Here is a 19323-nt window from a genome sequence, read left to right on the forward strand (position 1 = left end):
CTCCACCCCCCTCAGTGGATCGCTGAAGTCTAACAAACAGCAACAATCATATAACAAATAGAAGGGCGGGCTCAACCCCTTCCCCTGATTGGATACCGGCTACCATTTGGAAGGCATCTGCCGTCCAATAAAGAGAGGTGGAGACGGAGACCTGGGAGAGGTGTCCCGAACCCTACGATGCCTGTTTTCTCGCTATGCCTTCCCTGCACCCAGAGCTCCAACACTAGCCTCTTGTACCTTCCTCCTGCATGTTGGTGGAGCCGGGCTGCCATGGATGGCTGGAGACTATTGTGTGTCTGTAAGAAGGACCCTGAACAATAACAGGGACACTCTAAGGCAAACAGGCATTTCTCAGATACCAACGAAGGACACACAGTTCACTGATGCTGAACTGCACGTGATGAGAAACGACCAGCATACCTTGAAGGAAGACAGGCAGATCACGTAAAGCAGGCAAGTCTTAATAGATTTTATTATACACAAACAGGAAGGGGAGAGGGTACGGAACTCACCTACACCGAACCCTCTGTCAAATACTTATACACCCAAAAAGGAGTAGGAAGTGAAGATCGCAGTGTAGTGATCCAGTGGTGGCACATGCTGTGTGTCCTAATACTGCCCTCACTCACACAGGTGAAACCCTAATCCTCACAAAAAGGAACTTCCTCTAGAAAATGTGTGGATTTACGAGTTTACCCCTAAGTCCTGTTAAAAATGGCAGTCAGCGAGACCCCCTGTTGTCACACTTACTCCAAGGGTGGTGCTCCCTCCAAAATCGGTGCGCGCCTGCTCCCGCCGTGTAGGTATGCCTACAAGTTCCTTTTTGCGAGGATTAGGGTTTCTGACACCTACGAATCTCAAACGGAGGTCAGAGCACTACATAATACACTGGGACCGGTAGAGTCCTGAAGAAGGCCTGCGTGACCCTGAGTACTGGGCACTTACAGATGTCCGAAACATGTTGACCACCTGCCAGTACGGAGGGGTGTAAGGAGCACATTATATCTTTCTATCACACCCTCCTTCACGTTTTTAATCCTGGCTGGAGGGTCTAGGAATAAAGTATAGGTATAGAGATACCACCGAGCTAGTTTTAAACTCACATCACACTGCACTTTCACTTCCGGCGTTCCCAGTCACTATTGAAAGCATTGCTTTCTCTCTTTTATGTTGTGTTTGTCTCCCCCTACCCTATTGCTCCACCCCAGGCGTTGGCTGTGCCGGGGTGTATTGTAAGCAGCCCTATGATGAAGCATGTCACACACATGTGTGAGTGAGGGCAGTATTAGGACACACAGCACGTGCCACCACTGGTTCACTACACCGCAATCTTCACTCCCTACTCTTTTTGGTGTGTATCGGTCTTAATAGATGTCAGACAGAATCTCTTATGCCCACTGAATGACAGGGACGGATGGAGGAGATGATACAGAACATTGTGTTTGTGAGATGAGGCTGGTCCCACTTTCAAACCAAAACTGCAAATCTCTGAACTATGACTTGTGTTCATTGCACACTCAGCAGTCTCACAGTCTTAGCTTGGCTGTGACTGAGTTTGCCACTAAATTATGAAAATAAAAAAAATATATCCACTAGATGATGACCCAAATAGTGTTTAACAAAACGGATAACAAAAAAGCTATGCTGATCACCTCCTTCTATTATGAGCAGAAAAATATGGCAGTGAGCAGACAGCCAGTGATTGCCCTGTATCCCCGTATCCTGTCTCCCCAGTCTTACTCACATCTGTCAGCATGCCCACTTCCTTCGAGAGCCGGTGTGCCTCCAGCAGGGAGGGGCTTCTGGTCTTCAGTCGCTGTGAGATGGACTCCACTTCTGCGGCCAACATTTGGCCATCCTCTCGAGCCTAGAGAAGGTGAAGAAAAACTCAATAATAAATCATGCCTTATGCACAACAAGAAATGCAAGATTTACATTATTTAGGAATTTTCCAATTGAAATTTATCATCTGTAAAACTGCATGCCATCGGACATAGGTTGTTTTGGTAACTACTCTTCTTGGAGGCACAGCTGGAGCATACCGGAATTAAGTGCAGGAAAAGAGAAGATAGACAACTTATTATTATTATTATGTTTCTTATATAGCGCCTGAATCGACCCCCGAAGGGGTATCTCCGCGCTTGCCTTGGGAACCCGTCCTGGCTTTTCCCTGTGAGATAGCCCCTACAGGGCATCCCCAAGGTGAAAGCCAGGCATCCCGTCGCGGGGGCCGTTGTGGAGATTAAGCAAGCTTAATGCCCAGAGTTGCAGAGTGTGAACCCATGATTAGGTCAGGTACCGAAGCGAGAATTATCGAGTCCATGGACATTTGAGCTCAAGACCCTGCCGCGTCGGGAATTGAACCCTGGTCCCAGGTCTGACCTCTGCTTCAGGGTCTGCCTGCTCTAACCAGTGAGCCACACTTCTCCACCCAGTGAGCCACACTTCTCCACTGAGACAGTGATGGTTATCCTACTGTGAAGATGAGGCATAGGTCAAGGTGGTGGAGCCGATGGGGAATTAATGTCATTGTGCATCATTTTAGAGAAAGTTGTGAGATACATGTGTGATAGAGAGAGGACATAGGATGTGAGTCCTTTCTAGGGGCGAGGATATCCCAAAATGTGCAGAAAGGAGAGTGGATGGTAGAAAGTGCGACTTACCAAAGGATAATGCTTAGGGATATGGGACACCCTAGGGACACCCCAAGAGCTGATTCAGGCGCCAGCAGACCATGAATGAAGGTGAAAACCAAGGTGTTGGAAAATGGCAGCCAGGCAGGTAGCAACATGACAAAAAGAAGGCTGCAGAGCTAGAGGGGTAACATAAGTCAGACAAGTATCTAGAGCAGCCGATGAGGTTGGGTACCGATGTCTTATTGAGGGAAGTTCAACACATACATGCTACACAGCTACAGTAAGCACGATTCCCATGAGTAGATGCGAAATATAGAGCTGGACAGAGTGGGTCTAGTGGAAATTCGTGGTATGAGGAAAGATACTCCTGAGTGGTGGAGGGTAATGCTTCTACACGGATGAAAGTGGAATGTATGGAGTCGATTACTGACGCTGGGTAGGATTTTTCAAGAAATTGTTTTGCAGAGTGGGAGCGTGAAATTAACTGCCACTGGTAATGGAGTTTAACTAATGTCTTCCAAGATACACATGGGATCCAGGTTAAAAAAATTATTTGTGGGGTCCCAGATCACATGACCTAACTCTGAATATATACTGGGAAGAACATCAGGTAGGAGCAGAGTGCAGCAGGCTTTTTCCCTTCTGATATGTAAAGAATGTATCTATTTAAGGATTGGACACTGCTTTTAATTTCTTTGCCAAATCTCAACTCATGCCCTTTCTGCACAAACATCTTCCCCCCTGCTCAGACGCTGCCCTCTGTGCTCCCTGACACTACTACTCACCAGTGCGGGCTAGTGGTTTGGGAAGGTTGTGAGCAAGAACACTTGCGCCTATTACCCGAGAATGAAATGAGCCAGCCAGACATCTTCTAGAAAGGTTCAGGGGGTTCAAACCTGCCTCCCTATCCCAAACATTTGAAAAAAGATGGAGTTAAAAGTGCATTTTAAAGGCAACATTTTCACATAAGTTGGCCAAAGTCATGCTCAGAAAGGGCACTCATGAAATATTCCAGTTCTTTCCTAGTGTATCAAGAAAGTCTGACCCTCCCAGGCTGTTGCCCCATTTTTCAAAATCTGACATGGATTCCTCCATATGTTAGAAATAACCAGCAGGATTCCAGGATCAGATGTTTTCCATGGGTGCCCACACATCTCAAGAATTACCTCCTGCATAGCAGGGTCAGCGTTTTGTCATCAATATCCCTTGTTGTGTCGTGAGTGACGCAAACAGTTCAGCGCCAGGAAGCCTCACTGCTGACGCCTCGGTTCCCGTGCAGAGCCCAGGCTTTGGTATGCCTCACTGAAATATTGATGGCTTGTGATGTTAAGAGTTTTATAGGATGTCAAAGGGAATGTTTTAGCAGAAACAGAGCAGTAGGAACTCAATTGGCGGCTGAAAGGAGTTTGGAAAAGTTTTTTTTCCAGACGATGTAGACTATAACGGAGAACACCGCTGATGAACAGAGCCCTTTGTGGTCATGAATCGAAGGACTGCAAGGCGTTTGCCTGTTCGTGGCTGGACGGATAAGGGATGAAAGGCAGAAGCTGATGAGAAAGTTTATTTATAGGAAGCGAGTTCAATGTCATGGAGTGGGATACACATGAAGAATTTGGAAATGATGAAATGATGAACAGAGTGAAGGAAGGTAAGTCATTTATAAAGAGGTTGCCTGTTTATCAAACAAAATTCCAAAGAATGGAACAATGCACCATATGGGCACGAGGCACGTCATTCTCACAAACGTCAAAAAAGTGGAAGGAGTGAAGTTTGAAGAATATTTCATTGGGAGGAGAGTACGGGTGTGTCTGTGAAAGAGAGAGATACAAAGAGTGTGTTTGTGTTGGTGTGTGTGATACTGTGTATGTGTGAGTGTATGTTCAGTCAATATGTTCCACGTGAGATGTGTTGCAATGTTGTGTGTGTTGTCATCACTACTGCAAATGTTGAACCCTCTGACAGTATTCAGTGTTGTAGAATGGTTAAATTTAAAGTAGGAGACACTGTGATCTTGTCGTGGTTTCAGGATGCCAGATAAGTAAGGGAGCTACCATAGACAAACCACACACAACACCTTCCTCTGTTTTGAATGCCACGCCAGCGCGTGCTCTGCGATCCTCCTGTGTAGGGCTACTAAAGGTTCCCAGGATAAAAAAGGCACGCATGGGAGGTAGGTCTTTTTATATACCTGGCCCCGAAAAGCTGGAATGCCTTGTCGCTGGACCTTCGCCTGGAGCCATTTGAACTTGGTTTCAGGAAAAAATTAAAAACCCACCTTTCCACACAGTAAGCCGAGCTGACCTTGTGGCACGACTCTGCTGACTCCTCTCGCTACAGCGCGGGGACACGCCATCCGTGCGTAACCAGGCGCTTTATAAATTTCCCTTAATAATAATGTTACCTCCATTACACGCAGGCCAGCCTATGGAACTCCAAATCCCAGGAGGCCTTGGGGCACCATGACAGGAAGAAGAAACCAGGTGACTCCCAAGGGCCTGTTCGGATATAAGCCCCGCCTCTTTTTGTAAACAGTGCTTGACAATTTTTCCATGTAGCCGAGATTCGGATGGAGCTTCCCCGCTAAGGATTTCCCGGTACAGCGCCTCTGGGACGCTGTCTTTCTTCACCAAAGGCTGTGTTTCCCTTCCGAGCACTCGGGTGCACGTTTTCCCGGACTTCGGAAGCCGACGCCTCAGAGCTGCTTCCTTGCCGATAACGCAGGTATTTCTTCCGCATTTTCGAGAGTTGGAGACTGCGCAGAAAGGCGCTCTCCTCTCGAGATTATTATTTGATTACCGCAACATTATTCTGCAGCGTCGCGGAGTTGCCCGTGTTCTGAGGGCTCTCGGCATACTTTTGCCGTCATCAGATTCTACCTCTGCAGTTTCCAAGAGGTGAATACAGGGGGCTGTTCGAGATCTAGGCTGCTCACGAATATTTTGACTTACGTCCCGGGTGGGACCCGTTTCTCTTATCGTGTTCTGCAAACCTCATGGGGGATAATTATTCTAGAAGTTTCTTTTTAGCAGAACGTGTTCGAAGAGTGCTGGAAGACTATTCAGCCATATATTTTGGAATTATCCTTTTGTACAAAACTATTCAGTGACAATTGGGGATCTTGCCCTCCATGTATTGAAGTTCTGGTTCTGATGACTATAGGTGTTCTCTGGGTTCCTTTTGGTTGATACTATGATGGCGCACAAACTTCTGTGAGTGTAACATATCTCTGAGTATAGTGGTATTACGTATGTATGCATGTTGTGTCTCTTACTTTCCTCTTGCTTTCTATTACATACCAGACCTGTGAAGTAACAGGAATTCTTTCTTATTTTATCCCCTTCCCTTTTCCCCTGGGTACTCCTCTTCCCGCAGTGTTGTCCTTGCATTGTGGTGGGGTAGTGTTCAGGGTAAGAGCTACTCTTCACAGCATCGGTCCTGCTAGCTGTTACAGAAAGGTTAGTGGCGTGGATACTACCTGGTGCTGCTGACAACCCTGACAGATCTTTGCTTCCAGCAGGTTTCATCAAGCGTTTTCTCCTGTGTGTCCTTCCTTATTTTTAAACGTCTCGATCTTTAAATGGACTCTTTTTTTATATGTATCTGTTAAAATGCGTGCAGTGTAGCCCATGAGGTTGCCTTGCAAATCTCTACCATCGAGGCAGCGTGATTTTGAAAGGGACGGCTGCTGCCTGTTTCTTACTCCGTGTACAAGAAGACCCTACTTGAAGGCTGACATCTGTTTAACAATCAACGAACCGGGGACCACACAACAGGCATTCAAAGTGTTGGAAGCTCATCTGTCAAAAGACAAACACATATGAAAGGATGGATCTGTTCCTATGTGTTTATTATTATTCTTTATGTTGTGAATGTGATATTTCTGGTATTTCATCCACCCAACAAATGCTGGCTCCTCTCCACATCAAAAGGAGGATTCAGAAAAAGAAAGTAAGAAACGTCTCCTGGTGAAGCTGTGAAAGGCCTTTAGACAACTTAGAGGAGTATTTGAGACAACATAGATAGGTAAGATTCCACATCAGAAGCGAAACTATAATATATATCTGAAAGAGCAAGAAAAAGTAATGACCAAGAGAAACAAATCCAGGGAGGGTCCAACTTCAGAATATTGCATGATAGTCGGAACTGACATCTATCAAGTCTGTGCAAAGAATTGTCAATCATGATATAATGTGGGTCTAGGCTAAAAAGAGCCATTGGCTGGTAGTAACTGAGTCGTAGCCTTTACATTCAAGTTGGCTGATGGCTAGAAGAACGAGCCATCAATGGCCAGACCAACCCATGAGACAACCACAGTGCTGTGCAGTTGCATCAGGCCAGATCTCCCTGAAGAATGAATGTCCCTTGAACACCAGGGTTTACAAAAATATACAAAAACAACCTGCAAACATCTTTTCCACCTAGGGCCACATGCACGAACCTTTTTGGTGTTCGCAAGTGGGTCGACTAACAGAATCAGCCTGTTTGTGAACGCAAAAAGGCTTTTGGGGATGTAGAAAGGCGCATTTAGGATTCAGTAACCTATTATCCAATTGCAAATTGGGTTGCAGATTCTGTAAAAGGAACAGGTGTGTTTAGGGCGTCTCTTCCTAATACCGAATCGCAGTAGTATGTGTGAATATTTTGCAACCAAAGTGAGGTCGTAAAACATTAGCAAAATACCGCCAATTTCAAACTGGTGGTCACCCACTCACAGATGACTTGCGATTCGCTAAGAATTCCAATTAGGAAATTGAAATTAGGAAGTTTTGCACATGTGGCCTGTAGAATCTAGAATAGTTTTTCAAGCAGACCTTACCAGTGTGAAAGAAAACAGCTAACTGAGGCTGATCTCATGGAAAATCACTGGCATCAAGGCAAAGGCAAAGGCCAATGCCCAATGCCCTGGACACAAGAAACACTCTAACAAGCTTTCCAATCACTGCAAAAAGGCTATTTGGATCAACATTCTAAGGGCGATGAAGGAACTCATTATAATGGAAGCCAAGAAAGGCAAGCCAAGAAGCAGGGGCCTGGAGTGGCGTACAAGGTAGCAGCAAGACCAAAAGGGAAGGAGTGTCCCAGATCGCACCGGCTTCATCCCATGCAGAGAGTGGCCAAAATTACGGGGAAAACTTACATCAGAACAATACACGCGTATCACAGAAAAAAGTTTAATATCCCAAAATGTGTACATAAATATCAAACTTTTTCAGAAAGAAAACCAAGCAGGCAAACTGATGCCCTGTGGTGATTTTAGTACAAAGGTGGGTGGCTACGCGGGAGCCGAGCTAGAGTAACAGCAGGTCTAGAATGCAGTCAATATGCTCCGCTCCTTAGTCCTCACCAGGCACACTACGTGTTCTTATCGAACTGTCACCCACATGCTAATAATCTGACATGTATCATCATTGGGTACCCACAACCAGGCTGACTCAACATCGCATTGGGAGGGAGCACTTTGATATTCTCTATATTCTTAGTAAGATCTTAGGACAGGAAAGGTTAAAAATATCTCCCAGGAACCCTAACCCAATTCTTTAATTGGAGGAGCCCTGTGACTAGACACATAGCATGACACAAAGAGGCATTTACTGAGCCAGTGTGTCTATTCTAGGTCGTCGTGTTTCATCTGCTTTGTAAGATGTGCAGATTTCACCAGGATCTCCAAGACTCGTGTGCTCCAAACCTATCCTGAGCAGGAGTTATGCACCCGCACGCACTCCATGCAGGATCAAGAGATAGTAAATAGTGTAGTTGAGAGAGTAACCAACCCTGCTAAACAGGGGAGTCAAGTGAAAACTGGGGATTATCCACTTCAAGAATAACCATGGTTCATCACGCAGGTAAAGTGCCTCATTCGCTGGACCGCCCAAATGAGTATGGATGTGGCGGCCATCTTAAAATTCTCGGTGGACCTGCACATGCTAGGCTGCACCGCTGTTCTAACGAATATGCCCTGAAACGTGGGAATGGGCCGGCCATCTTGATATTCTTAGAGGGGTATTTAATACTGCTCAGTGCAATATATTTAGTTAAAATTTTGGAAGCAACATAGAAGTCATATAGAAGATTACCTAAACATTCCTGACATCTAAAATCAATGGAAATAGGCTAATGTGGGGGATGCTAACTCAAAGTGTCTCCAGAAAAAAATAAAATCAGTGTAATCAAATAAATGATTATCCCTTTTGGCATTTCCTTTTAATTTCCCAGGAGAGAATTTAACAAATTGAACACCCTGACGAAGGGCGAGAGGTCCGAAATACATTGGAGATGGGCATGTTATTAATTTATACATAAAAAAATATTTGTGGAAACATCATAACTAAAAAAAGGAATAGAAATTTGAATGAGGGTCTAATTCATATTTGCACTTATTGGATTTATTTGATTACTAGTAATGAACACATGAAGATCTTGGAGTAATAGTGAGCACATCAATAAAATTATTCAATTAAAAAGTAGAGGTATCATTACACAAATCAGAGGAGTGAGGACAAGGGATGGACACTACCCAGATCTGGGGATATGCAGTTTGCAGGGCGTCAAGGGACTTTGGCACATTTCAACTCAGCTGTAGGGAGTTCTTAGGAGATCATCAAAGTTCTGAAAGACAGCAGGGGGCAGGAGAACAAATCAATGGTGGGGCGATCAAAGCTCTGAAGTACATTAAGGGGCAGGAGGAAAAGATTATTATGGGAGTTAATGAAGCAGTTTTATTGGACCTGCTTCAGAGATCCATGTAATCTACAGGTAATTGACGTAAGCAGGTCAATGTGCTTGCCCCGGAGACACATGTGTATGCTGAGGTTTTATTCAATTGTCTAACATAGATCTGCGGGTGAATACACCTCCTTCACATGCGTATATTCTGTATGCCACAGGTTACCGTTTTGCTTTCCAGCCACACTTCCTCCAAGTCTTTGTCTATTCAGTGCTTAGTTCTGTCTAAAATCAAATGGGAAATAGCGTGCTGGGAGTACCCCCTCAACTCACCTGCGTGGCATGCTCTCCTGTGACAGCGATGAGGCGGCTCACTCCCTTCACCAACTGGCGCTCAGAAAAGATGACCACATCCCCCACGGTGGCCGTCCGCAGCAGGTGACTGAAAGAGAGACGAAGTATAAAAGGCAGTGAGTCGGGCGCAAAGAAACTGTGTATGGCGACAACGCAAGATGTCAGATTCAAGCGCCCCGCCTTGTACACATTGACTGGGTTCGTAAGTGGGGTCAGGTGAGGTTATGTGCGGTACCTCCTTGCACGACTTAAGTCATCAAGGACATCCTCTGTATGATAGCTACCTCGTGTGAAGGGGAACGTGAGGCAATATTTAAAAACATGATAAGGTTCAAATGTAAAAAGACTTCAGGATAAAGATGTTTATGCATATATATATTTAGATGGAAATTTAGCTTGGGGCAAACATGCTAAAAACCAGGGTTGACGCCGTTCGAGCCTATTCCGAGAAGAGCATAATGAGTGCTTACTCATCCCAGCTTGTCATACTTGGAGGTAACTGCTTGCACAACACAGGACACTAGCAATAATGCCTGGCACACAGTGAGCACAAAACCAGTGCCCCAACTGTAATAACTGGTGCAAACTAAAACAGTGATTGCATACATTAGTCTCTATACATTTGAGCTAATATAGAACTGGGCGCAAAGTCAGAGTCTGGCCATAAATATTACTGAAATTGGGTGTGTTTTTGTTTTCAGTTATTTATTTATTTGAAAAATGTTATAAAGCGCGAACAAGACCCAGACGGGTATCAGAGCGCTGTACAAAGAGGAAGACTAACGCTGACATGAAGAAACAGTATAAGTACAATACAATAAGGCAACATAAGAGGAACCTGAAACATAAAAGTAAATGTGGGTGCTAGGGGAAGACGAGGTAGCATGTGAACAAACAGGTAAAAGCCCTACTAGACAGGGCCGTACCGTTTAAGCATCACACTACGTCCAAAGACCGACAAAATATATTTCAAACCCCCAGTAAAAATGAATGTCAAGCCCAAACTTCAAAACACAAAGTGAAAATGACTGTCGAGCACGAGAGGGAAGTGTCTAGCAAATGACATAGAGGCTATTGCTGATGAAGTTCATCCAAATGTAGCCATTTGACCTGTTTTTTGCATGAGGCAGTCGAGGGATTGGCTCTGATCTCCGTCGGAAGGATATTCCACATTCTTGGTGCTAGCCCTGAGAAGGTGTGATTGTAAGTTCTTTTTTTGTTCAATTTAAGTGGTTTCAGTAGTAGGGTATTGGAGCTTCTTAAGTTTGGTCTGGAACCAGAGAGCTCAAGTTTTTTTGCCAGGTAAACGGGGATATTGAAGTGAATGGCCTTATGTGTCAGACAGGCTATCTTGAAGCGGATCATTGCTTCAATGGGAAGCCAGTTAAGTTGAATTAAGTCAGGTGTAATATGATCATGATCATGCTTTCAGTTAAGTTGAGTGTGGGTATTTGTGCTAAAAGCACTAGAGAACATGTAAGAGCAGAGGAACAAAAGAACAGGCTTTGTTTAGAGCTTCGAAAACAAACTAGCAAAACTCGCAGGCTTCATATCATGCGGCAGAATTTATTATGCGAAGGATTGGTGGGACTGAAAGGAACTTACGTGCCACAGCAGAGCTCCACAGATGTCTGTGTCCCAGCCAGGGAATTGTCCTGTAGTAGTCGGTCCACGGAGAGACCAACTGACACCACCCTGACGGGATCGGGGTACACCTGAGCAGGTGAAGGGGAGCAGAAAGAGAGACAAAAAGTTGCTAGTGCACAGATTTTATTAGAAATCAACAAGCAGTATTTATGTGTACTACCCAAAAATCCTGATAACGACACAACCAGCTAAACCGTTATGAGACACAAACTGCAGAGAACGTGAAGGGCCGTGGAATAAACTAGGGTTCTGCTCTTTAGGGAGCCAGAGACTTGAAAATTTTTTGCAAGGCAGTCACATTACATTTTATATCCCTCAATAGTATTTGTGATAAACAACATCATTGTCTGCTCCCTGGCCCTAAACACCCAGCCCAATCAAATGCACACTTGCCACATCTTGTCACTTTTACAGGGGTGCACATGACTGCAGTGGCCGAGTGGGAATTGATCATGTGGATGCTGTGGTTCTGCGCCCGAAGATTGGAGCTCCTCACGGGCTGGGCACACCAGGGGAGGAAAGCATGCACTTGCTGGTGTAACACAATTTTTACTTTGCAACTAGACACCAGCTCATAGCTTTTAATTAAAAGGCCGAATCTCTCAAGACTTGCTTTTCTGTCCCAGGAATCCTATTTCAGAGATCTTTATCCAGTTGGTACATGCGGAGGAGATACTCAACAGAACACGCCTCGATATGGAAAAGCGACAAATGAATATAGTTTCATGAGACAACGGGAGCCGTGAGGGTTGAAAAGTAGGGTGTTATGTTTATAAATGAGGAGACCCTGGCAAGCATGACACAGAGTTCACTCTGAGCTTCAAGATCACAATTCACACAGGACAGCATACACTCCTTAGGCCAAACCTAAAGAGTTTGTAAAAGATGGTATTCACACACAACCCATGTAGGGATGTCGCCACACTAACTGGCCCACCCACCACCCTCTGCTACATCACACTCCTTAGGAAAGTGCCAACATCCCGCAGCACGGGGTCATCACCAGCAGATAAAGGGTCACTTTCCTAACATTTGCCATCCTCATGTGGTCTCTGCTCTCCAGGGGCAAACCAGCATAGTCTAATTGACTACAGAGTTAAATCCGCTCCCATTGGGACTGCACCAGCTACCCTCCTTATTTGGCTCTTTATCAGTAGAGGCTCCATGTCTTAAGGACATCATACTGCAAATTCCCAATTTAGCGCTTGTTCCAGAGCTAGTTGGTTTTTAAACACTCCACTGTTTCAGGTACGAGTAATAGATGTACAAAGAGAAACATCTTTCCAAGACATCCTTCATTTTGGTAGCGAATGAAAGACAACTAAATGAAATGAAATTACATGAAAAGGGGATTTATAAAGCTCTCTTAACCTGCAGGTATCAAGGCGCTACAAGACAGGTTTTCTTATAGTTGCATATTCTGCGTTCAATCACAGCTCCTGCCCTTAAAACAGCTCCTGGTTAGAAATTTAAACCTCTGGAGCTACAAATGGAAAACAGACACACTGGTCATAGGTGAAACTGCTACTGTTATATTCCATATAGGTATCCTATATAGGTGCAGGTAACACTGAAAACTTGACCAATATCCTTCCCTACATACATACATAATGGTTCTTAGGCACTGACCTTTTACCTAGATACGACACTGCATTCAGAACGCAGGTTTTTCCCTGTTTCGATACGCATACATTATGCATGAGGCTTCTTGGAAGCACAGCAAGTCTCACAGCAGGAAGAACATCTCATGTATAATATCTCTGTATAAAGTTCAGGGCCAACGTCATCCTTTAGGCCGACCCAGTAACACAGCAAGGTGGGACACCTGGGGAGACCTATAGCTATATACACATCATGTCTTAGAGAGACAGAGGAGACCGTGACTTCCCAGCTGACACACTGACCAGAGACGCAGAGGGTGTCCAAGTCGAGACCAAGACAGGGTCCCATATTTTCTCCTTTCCCAAGTAATGGGGTTGACTAGACCTTAGAGGGATTCTTGGCATAACACCTACACAGATGCTAAGTACATTTAGGTACATCTAGTTAGGGAGGCATAGTAGGAGTACGCATTTATTATCATGTGTCTTATGTACTTGTATATATCCATGATTACTGCAAAATGGTAGAACTGTACCATCCCTTTACGTTAATAATACTGCTAATCCTATATCTCTGCTACTGTCTAATGGTTGTTACAGCACATCAGTTTAACACAAGAATAACAACTGTTCAATAAGTCCTTATTGAAACGCCCAGACTGATTTTTCTGTGTATCTCTGAGACAAACTAAGGAACACGAGTGACTGAGCGAAAAGTAGTATATTGTTTCCACGATCCTGAGGGATAAGGGTTGTCATGTTCTGAGGTTGCCAGGAACGATTCTCCCCCCGATTAGGGGAGATTCTAGTGGCACTGTGAACCAGCTAATGCAAACAGGAGAACATATCCGGTGGGGGTGCTCGGAAACAGTCCGCCACCAATCCCACAGTTTATGTTATCTGAACGCGCAGATCCTGTATAGGTAATATAGGAACAACACTACTTACTGGTACTAGGCGCTGGTTGTGGCGGAAAGCAGCTAACCAAGTCAAGAAGAGACATAGGGCCATATGTATCAAACTCGGATTTTGCGATTCTCAAATTATGATTTTTTGCGAATCCTACATATGTATGTAGGATTTGCAAATAATTTTGCGAATCCTACATATTCTTTAATTGCGTATTGCAAATTGCGATTCGCAAATATGGAATACCTCATTCATTCCTATGGGCCTAGTTGCCCGTAGGAATGAATGGGAAGACATTCTCAATTTGCGATTCTCAATTAGAGAATCGCAAATTGAGAATGCAATTTCAAGGGTGCCAGGGTGTCAAGAGGATACCCTATTGCATCCCTGAAATGGTACAAAAGGGGGTGGTGAAAGACGGAGCATCTGAACCAATCAAACACTCACACCCAGTCAACAGATCTAGGTTTAATCCATCACCGTTCTTTAGCTCACTCCACCACCCCAGTTCAAACATGGCCATATGCAAATCAGCCTGACCCTGTGCCTCATGGGAACAGTCCAGCCCGAACTGCCAAGCCATGCCTTCCCTGGACCGGAAACAAGCTTCCGAGGACCGGTTTCTGGCATTACAGCCGTCTTCAGCCAGGCTTGTTTGAATCCAGTGGCAAAGTGAGCAAGGGACTCCCGTCCCTGAAATGTGCATGTGTGCAAATGTGGCACACATACATGCCCTAAGGGCATGTATGTGCGCCATATGGCACTTCGAAAAATGCAAAAAAGTGCATTTTTCAGAGAAATCGCAAATTACCACCAACTTGAAGTTGGTGGTAGTTTGCGATTCCTTAAGGCCAAATTGCACATTTTCTGTGCTTCTTACATTGCATTTAAGGAATAGAAATTTGCGATTCCTTAAATGCAATTGCAAAAAAGGGAATCGCAAATTTTGCGATTCCTTATTTTGCGAGGCAGTTTTTTTTTCATACATACCACTGAGCCCAATTGCAATCGCAAATGCCCAAATTCTGCAAACTTTGGCATTTGCAATCGCAATTTGGAATGATACATATGGCCCTAAGAGCCCTATTTAGAGTTTGGCGGATTGGATTATCGATGGAATGGTACTCCCCCCTCTATCTCAACTTCATCGACTATGCGAAAGCATTTAACAGTGTGGACAGAAAGATCCTTTGGAGACTCCTCCGTAACTATTGTTGTGCCAGATAAACTCGTAAGTGTCATGAGGAACTCTTACGAGGGAATGACCTGTATAATACTCCATTGACGACAACTCACAGAAGTGTTCCAAGTGAGGACCACAATCCACCAGGGTTGTTTTCTCTTGCCTTTTCTCTTCCTGCTGGCCATAGACTGGATCAGGGAGACATCCACAGCAAGGAGAAGAAATGGGATCCAGTGGAAACCTGGGGCTCGGCTCAATCACCTGGACTTTGCAGACAACCTGGCCCTACTCTCCCATATCCACCTGCAGATGCAAGAGAAGATCGACAACGTGGCAGACACATCAGCACTCGAAGCCCCCAACATCCACAGGGGAGAATCAAGATCCAGAAGGCTAGCACGGCCAGTACAACTGCAGTCACTCTTGCAGGCGGGGCACTGGAAGAAGTTGTGGTCTACACCTACCTGGGCAGTGCCATAGACAAGCAAGTTGGCACAGACGCCGATGTCAAGGCAAGAATCAACAAAGCATCCAGATAAAGAAGATCAGGAGCTCCAAGGACCTAGCGCTGCAAACCAAGATCAGGCTTTTTAACACCAACATAAAATTGGTCCTACTGTATGGAGCAGAAACATGGGGGACAAAAGTGACCACCACCACCAAAGTCCAGTCTTCATCAACACCTTTCTAAGGAAAATCCTCTAAATCTCCTGTCAAAACACCATCAGCCGCAACAATGACCTATGCCCTGCTCAAGAAGAAATCATGAAAAGACACTGGGGCTGGATAGGTCACACCCTCCACAAGCCAGCATCAAACACCACGAGGCAAGCCCTGATCTGAAACCCTCAAAGGAAGAGGGAAAGAGGAAGGCCAAGCCAGGCGCTCAGGTCTCGAGGCTGACCGCAAGGATTAGGGTGACTCTGGGAGTTAGATTGAAAACAAAACCAGGACAGAGATGGCTGGAGAGTCCTGGTGGATGATCAATACCCCAGAGGGGGGGGGTAGAAGGCATAAGTAAGGAGTGGAATGTCTGCCAAGAATTGCGTAGATATACACTCTAAATAGAGCAGATGGGACATAGGTCAATCGTATGTCAAGAGTTTGTAACTTTGGCCTATGGGAGGCAAATCCATGCTACAGTTGGTTAATACTGAGCAGAGAAACATTTACATATGATGAGTCTGAAGTGGAATCATTTACACAGTCATTGGTTATCCTGAACATTAATCCAGTATTTGTAAAGCGCACAATTACCCAAGGGTGTCAAGGCGCTGGGGCCGTCGGGAAGATCAAGCGAGCTATTGCCCAGAGTCACATTGTGCTGGACTAACCTGCCGCCGGCTCTGGGGATCGAACCGTCAAACCCTGTGGTCCGGAGTCAAAAGCCCTGGCCGCTGCGCCACACCTCTTCCACATCGTTCATGTTTGTCAACAGGAGAGGACCAATATTGGCCATCTCTTGACTACCCCTACTCTATTGATCCCAGGTTTCCGCTTTACTGGAATATACACCGGCTAGAGGGCACATCATCCAGTGCCCCTAAAAACCTTTCTGTACCCTAAAAAGAGAGAGTGACGTCTTGTGCAGTGTAGAGAAGACTCTTAAAGATTCAAATGGCGTCACTCAGCGTTCCATGTGTGTCGGACACATTTGTAACCACACCTCCAAAGGCACGCAATACAGTCCCACCAGAAAACCTTCCAGCAGACTTGAGCTGACTCTATAAGGGGACGGGACTTTAAGAGGTGCAGACATGCACAATCATGCTGCAAGGAGAGCGGCAATCTGTGTCTCGAAGCACAGCATCTTAAAGAAAACATTTCTGAACACAAGTCACTTTGCTTAGTACATCTCACTCCAGGGCATCTCTTTAGATTGCATCTTATGAATAGAAGAGACTGGTATGTTTCCAGCATGGCCTACATTTCAAACCCTACACTTAGTTATCTATCAGGCCCCAAAAAGGCCCTAGAAATACATCTGTTCCAGTTAAACCAGCAGTATCTCTCTGGTGGCATTAGATTCTCCTCAGCACTTGGCATTTCCTCCACATCTCAAAAGATTTCCTGTGACCATCCAATTGTCGATAGGCCTCAGGTGGTTTCCATTTGTTCTCCTACTACTACACAGTGAATCTTCTCTATGAAATGTAGTATAAACTAAACATCAATAAATGTGTGGGTGCCAGGCCACTTTCCTTACCTCATCAATCTTCCGGAGTCCCGCAATCCTGTCCACCACCTTCACCGGCACCTCTGCGGTGTGGATGACCTCGTTCCTCTGAATTACTTCCTGGATTGCTTGTTCTACTTTCTGAAGCTGCTGAGGGGTAACTGGTACCTACAGGAGAGATAAGGGTTCAAATCAAGCCTTTGGAACACATGCACTGGTTTGACATTTAGGAGGTTCCGAGAGGAAGAGAGGAAGTGTTAGGCTGATGCCCAGGAGCACACAAACACAGAAACAATGGCAGCCAATAAAGCAACAACACGGGTATCAGAAAGCAACAGACGCGTGATCGGTCTGCAGATAAGAGCATCTCTCCTACTCTACATAGGTAGTAAGCTTCAGCCCGGCATTGGAAGTCTCACCTTCTGGCACTGTAAGTAGAGTACAGCAAACACATGCGAGTAATGATGGTCTCAGGTCTGCCTTCAACCTAAGACAAATTCTAGTCAAAGCAGCAGGTCAAGAAATAAATGTGCTTTGAAGGTTCGGGAATCAATATCTAAGCAACTATGTCGTCAGCGGAGGGAGCCTCTCTTGGAGACGTATACTACGACTATTTTAGAGGTGAAGGCCTTCTTTCTAGTGTTTCCTGCTCTAAAGTAGGCCTGGGCGGTAAACTTCGCTCCGTTTGCGGAGTTTGCAGAGTTTTCTGCACTCCACGGAGCTTGCAGAAAACGACGCTTTGCGATGTGCAGCTGAGTTTTTTCACCGCTCGCAATCGCAAACGGTAAGTTCGCAAATGGTATGTTCGCGAGTGCGAGCTGACGCTCTGGTAGAATTTCTACCTGAGCGGCAGGAATGCCAGCACAAACTGCAGTTCACACTGCACTCCGCCACTCGTGGAACTTCGCAGAGTTCTTTTTTTTTTTACTTTGCGGAGTTCTGCGTAGCAAAACTCTGCGAACTACGCCCGGGCCTGCTCTAAAGCCAGTTATATACATCAACATACACATGAGCTGATGCCCGATACTACTAACTATTGCTCGCAAAATACAGCGCATTCTGCAGAGCTTGACCAGGGTCGACCAGCACTCTAACCGGCCACAAGATGAAAAAACAACAATAAAAACAATCATAATAATAATAATATTAACGCCAACACCAATATTCACACCATTAACAATAGTGAAAAATATTAGCAGTATTAATAGTTATAAATATTAGCAATTGTAAAAATAATTGAAATAATAATAATAACAGTACTAAGTGCAGTGATAATAATAAAAATAATCGCAATAATAATGGCATTAATAATAGGCTAATATACACACATTATGTGACCGAAATTGGTTTTTATTTAGAAGGTTTTATAAAGCGCGAACAAGATCCTTGCGGATATCAGAGCGCTTTACAATAGATCAAATAGGATAAGATGCATAAAGGTCTAAAATACAGAAAACTCCTGTGTGGGGAAGCACATGAGACACAAAAATAACTAATAGTGCCATTACAGCAGGTTGCAGTCTCAGTTTCTTGTGAGTCAGGTAGAATCCTCATCATAGTACACTCAGGTGAATTTAGCCATGAGATTCGCCTTAACTTCTTTTTTGAACGATGCGGTAGAGACAATCCATCGGGTTTCTGGGGGTAGTGTGTTCCATATCCTGGGAGCCATACCGGAGAAGGATCGTTTATTGTTTTCATCCTGTTGAATCTTTGAGGTTTCAGGAGAAGGTTTTCCGCACTTCGAGGCTCTGGAGCCCCCAGATACCGTTAGCTTCTGCGCGAGGTAAATGGGAGTCTTGTGATGTATGGCCTTTTGCGTCATGCATGCTATTTTAAGGTGGATTCTAGCTTCCAGCGGTAGCCAGTTGAGAGCTTTTAAGTCTGGCGCGATATGGTCGCTTCTTTTCGAACCAGTGATAAGTCTCGCAACCGCATTTATTGAGGCTCTTAGTGGTGCCGTGGTCGATTTTTGGAGGCCACAGAGTGATACTCCCGTAGTCCACGCGAGGGATGACTAACGCTTGCACAGCTAGCTTAAAGTCGTTGGCTGGGAGGTATGGTTTCAGCTTCCTAAGTATTTATTTGGAAGTTTGCTCCCTTAGTTACGTTGCTGATGTGCTTCTGCATGGTGAGGCTGCTGTCAAGAGTGAT

The 19323-nt window shown here is 45.0% G+C and overlaps 1 protein-coding gene across 1 annotated transcript in view; it reads right to left on the minus strand.

The window, feature by feature from the left end:
- AARS2 (alanyl-tRNA synthetase 2, mitochondrial) overlaps positions 1 to 19323 on the minus strand; it is a 160776-nt gene that overhangs the window by 84065 nt on the left and 57388 nt on the right. The window contains exons 15-18 of the mRNA XM_086925856.1: positions 17200 to 17337; positions 11259 to 11368; positions 9633 to 9741; positions 1745 to 1867 (exon numbers count right to left, since the gene is read on the minus strand). Of these exons, the coding sequence (XP_086781982.1) occupies positions 1745 to 1867; positions 9633 to 9741; positions 11259 to 11368; positions 17200 to 17337 (480 nt within the window). The remainder of the gene's footprint in view (positions 1 to 1744; positions 1868 to 9632; positions 9742 to 11258; positions 11369 to 17199; positions 17338 to 19323) is intronic.

Source organism: Lissotriton vulgaris, chromosome 6 (genome assembly GCF_964263255.1).
Source record: "Lissotriton vulgaris chromosome 6, aLisVul1.2, whole genome shotgun sequence".
In the NCBI taxonomy this organism is placed as follows: domain Eukaryota; kingdom Metazoa; phylum Chordata; class Amphibia; order Caudata; family Salamandridae; genus Lissotriton; species Lissotriton vulgaris.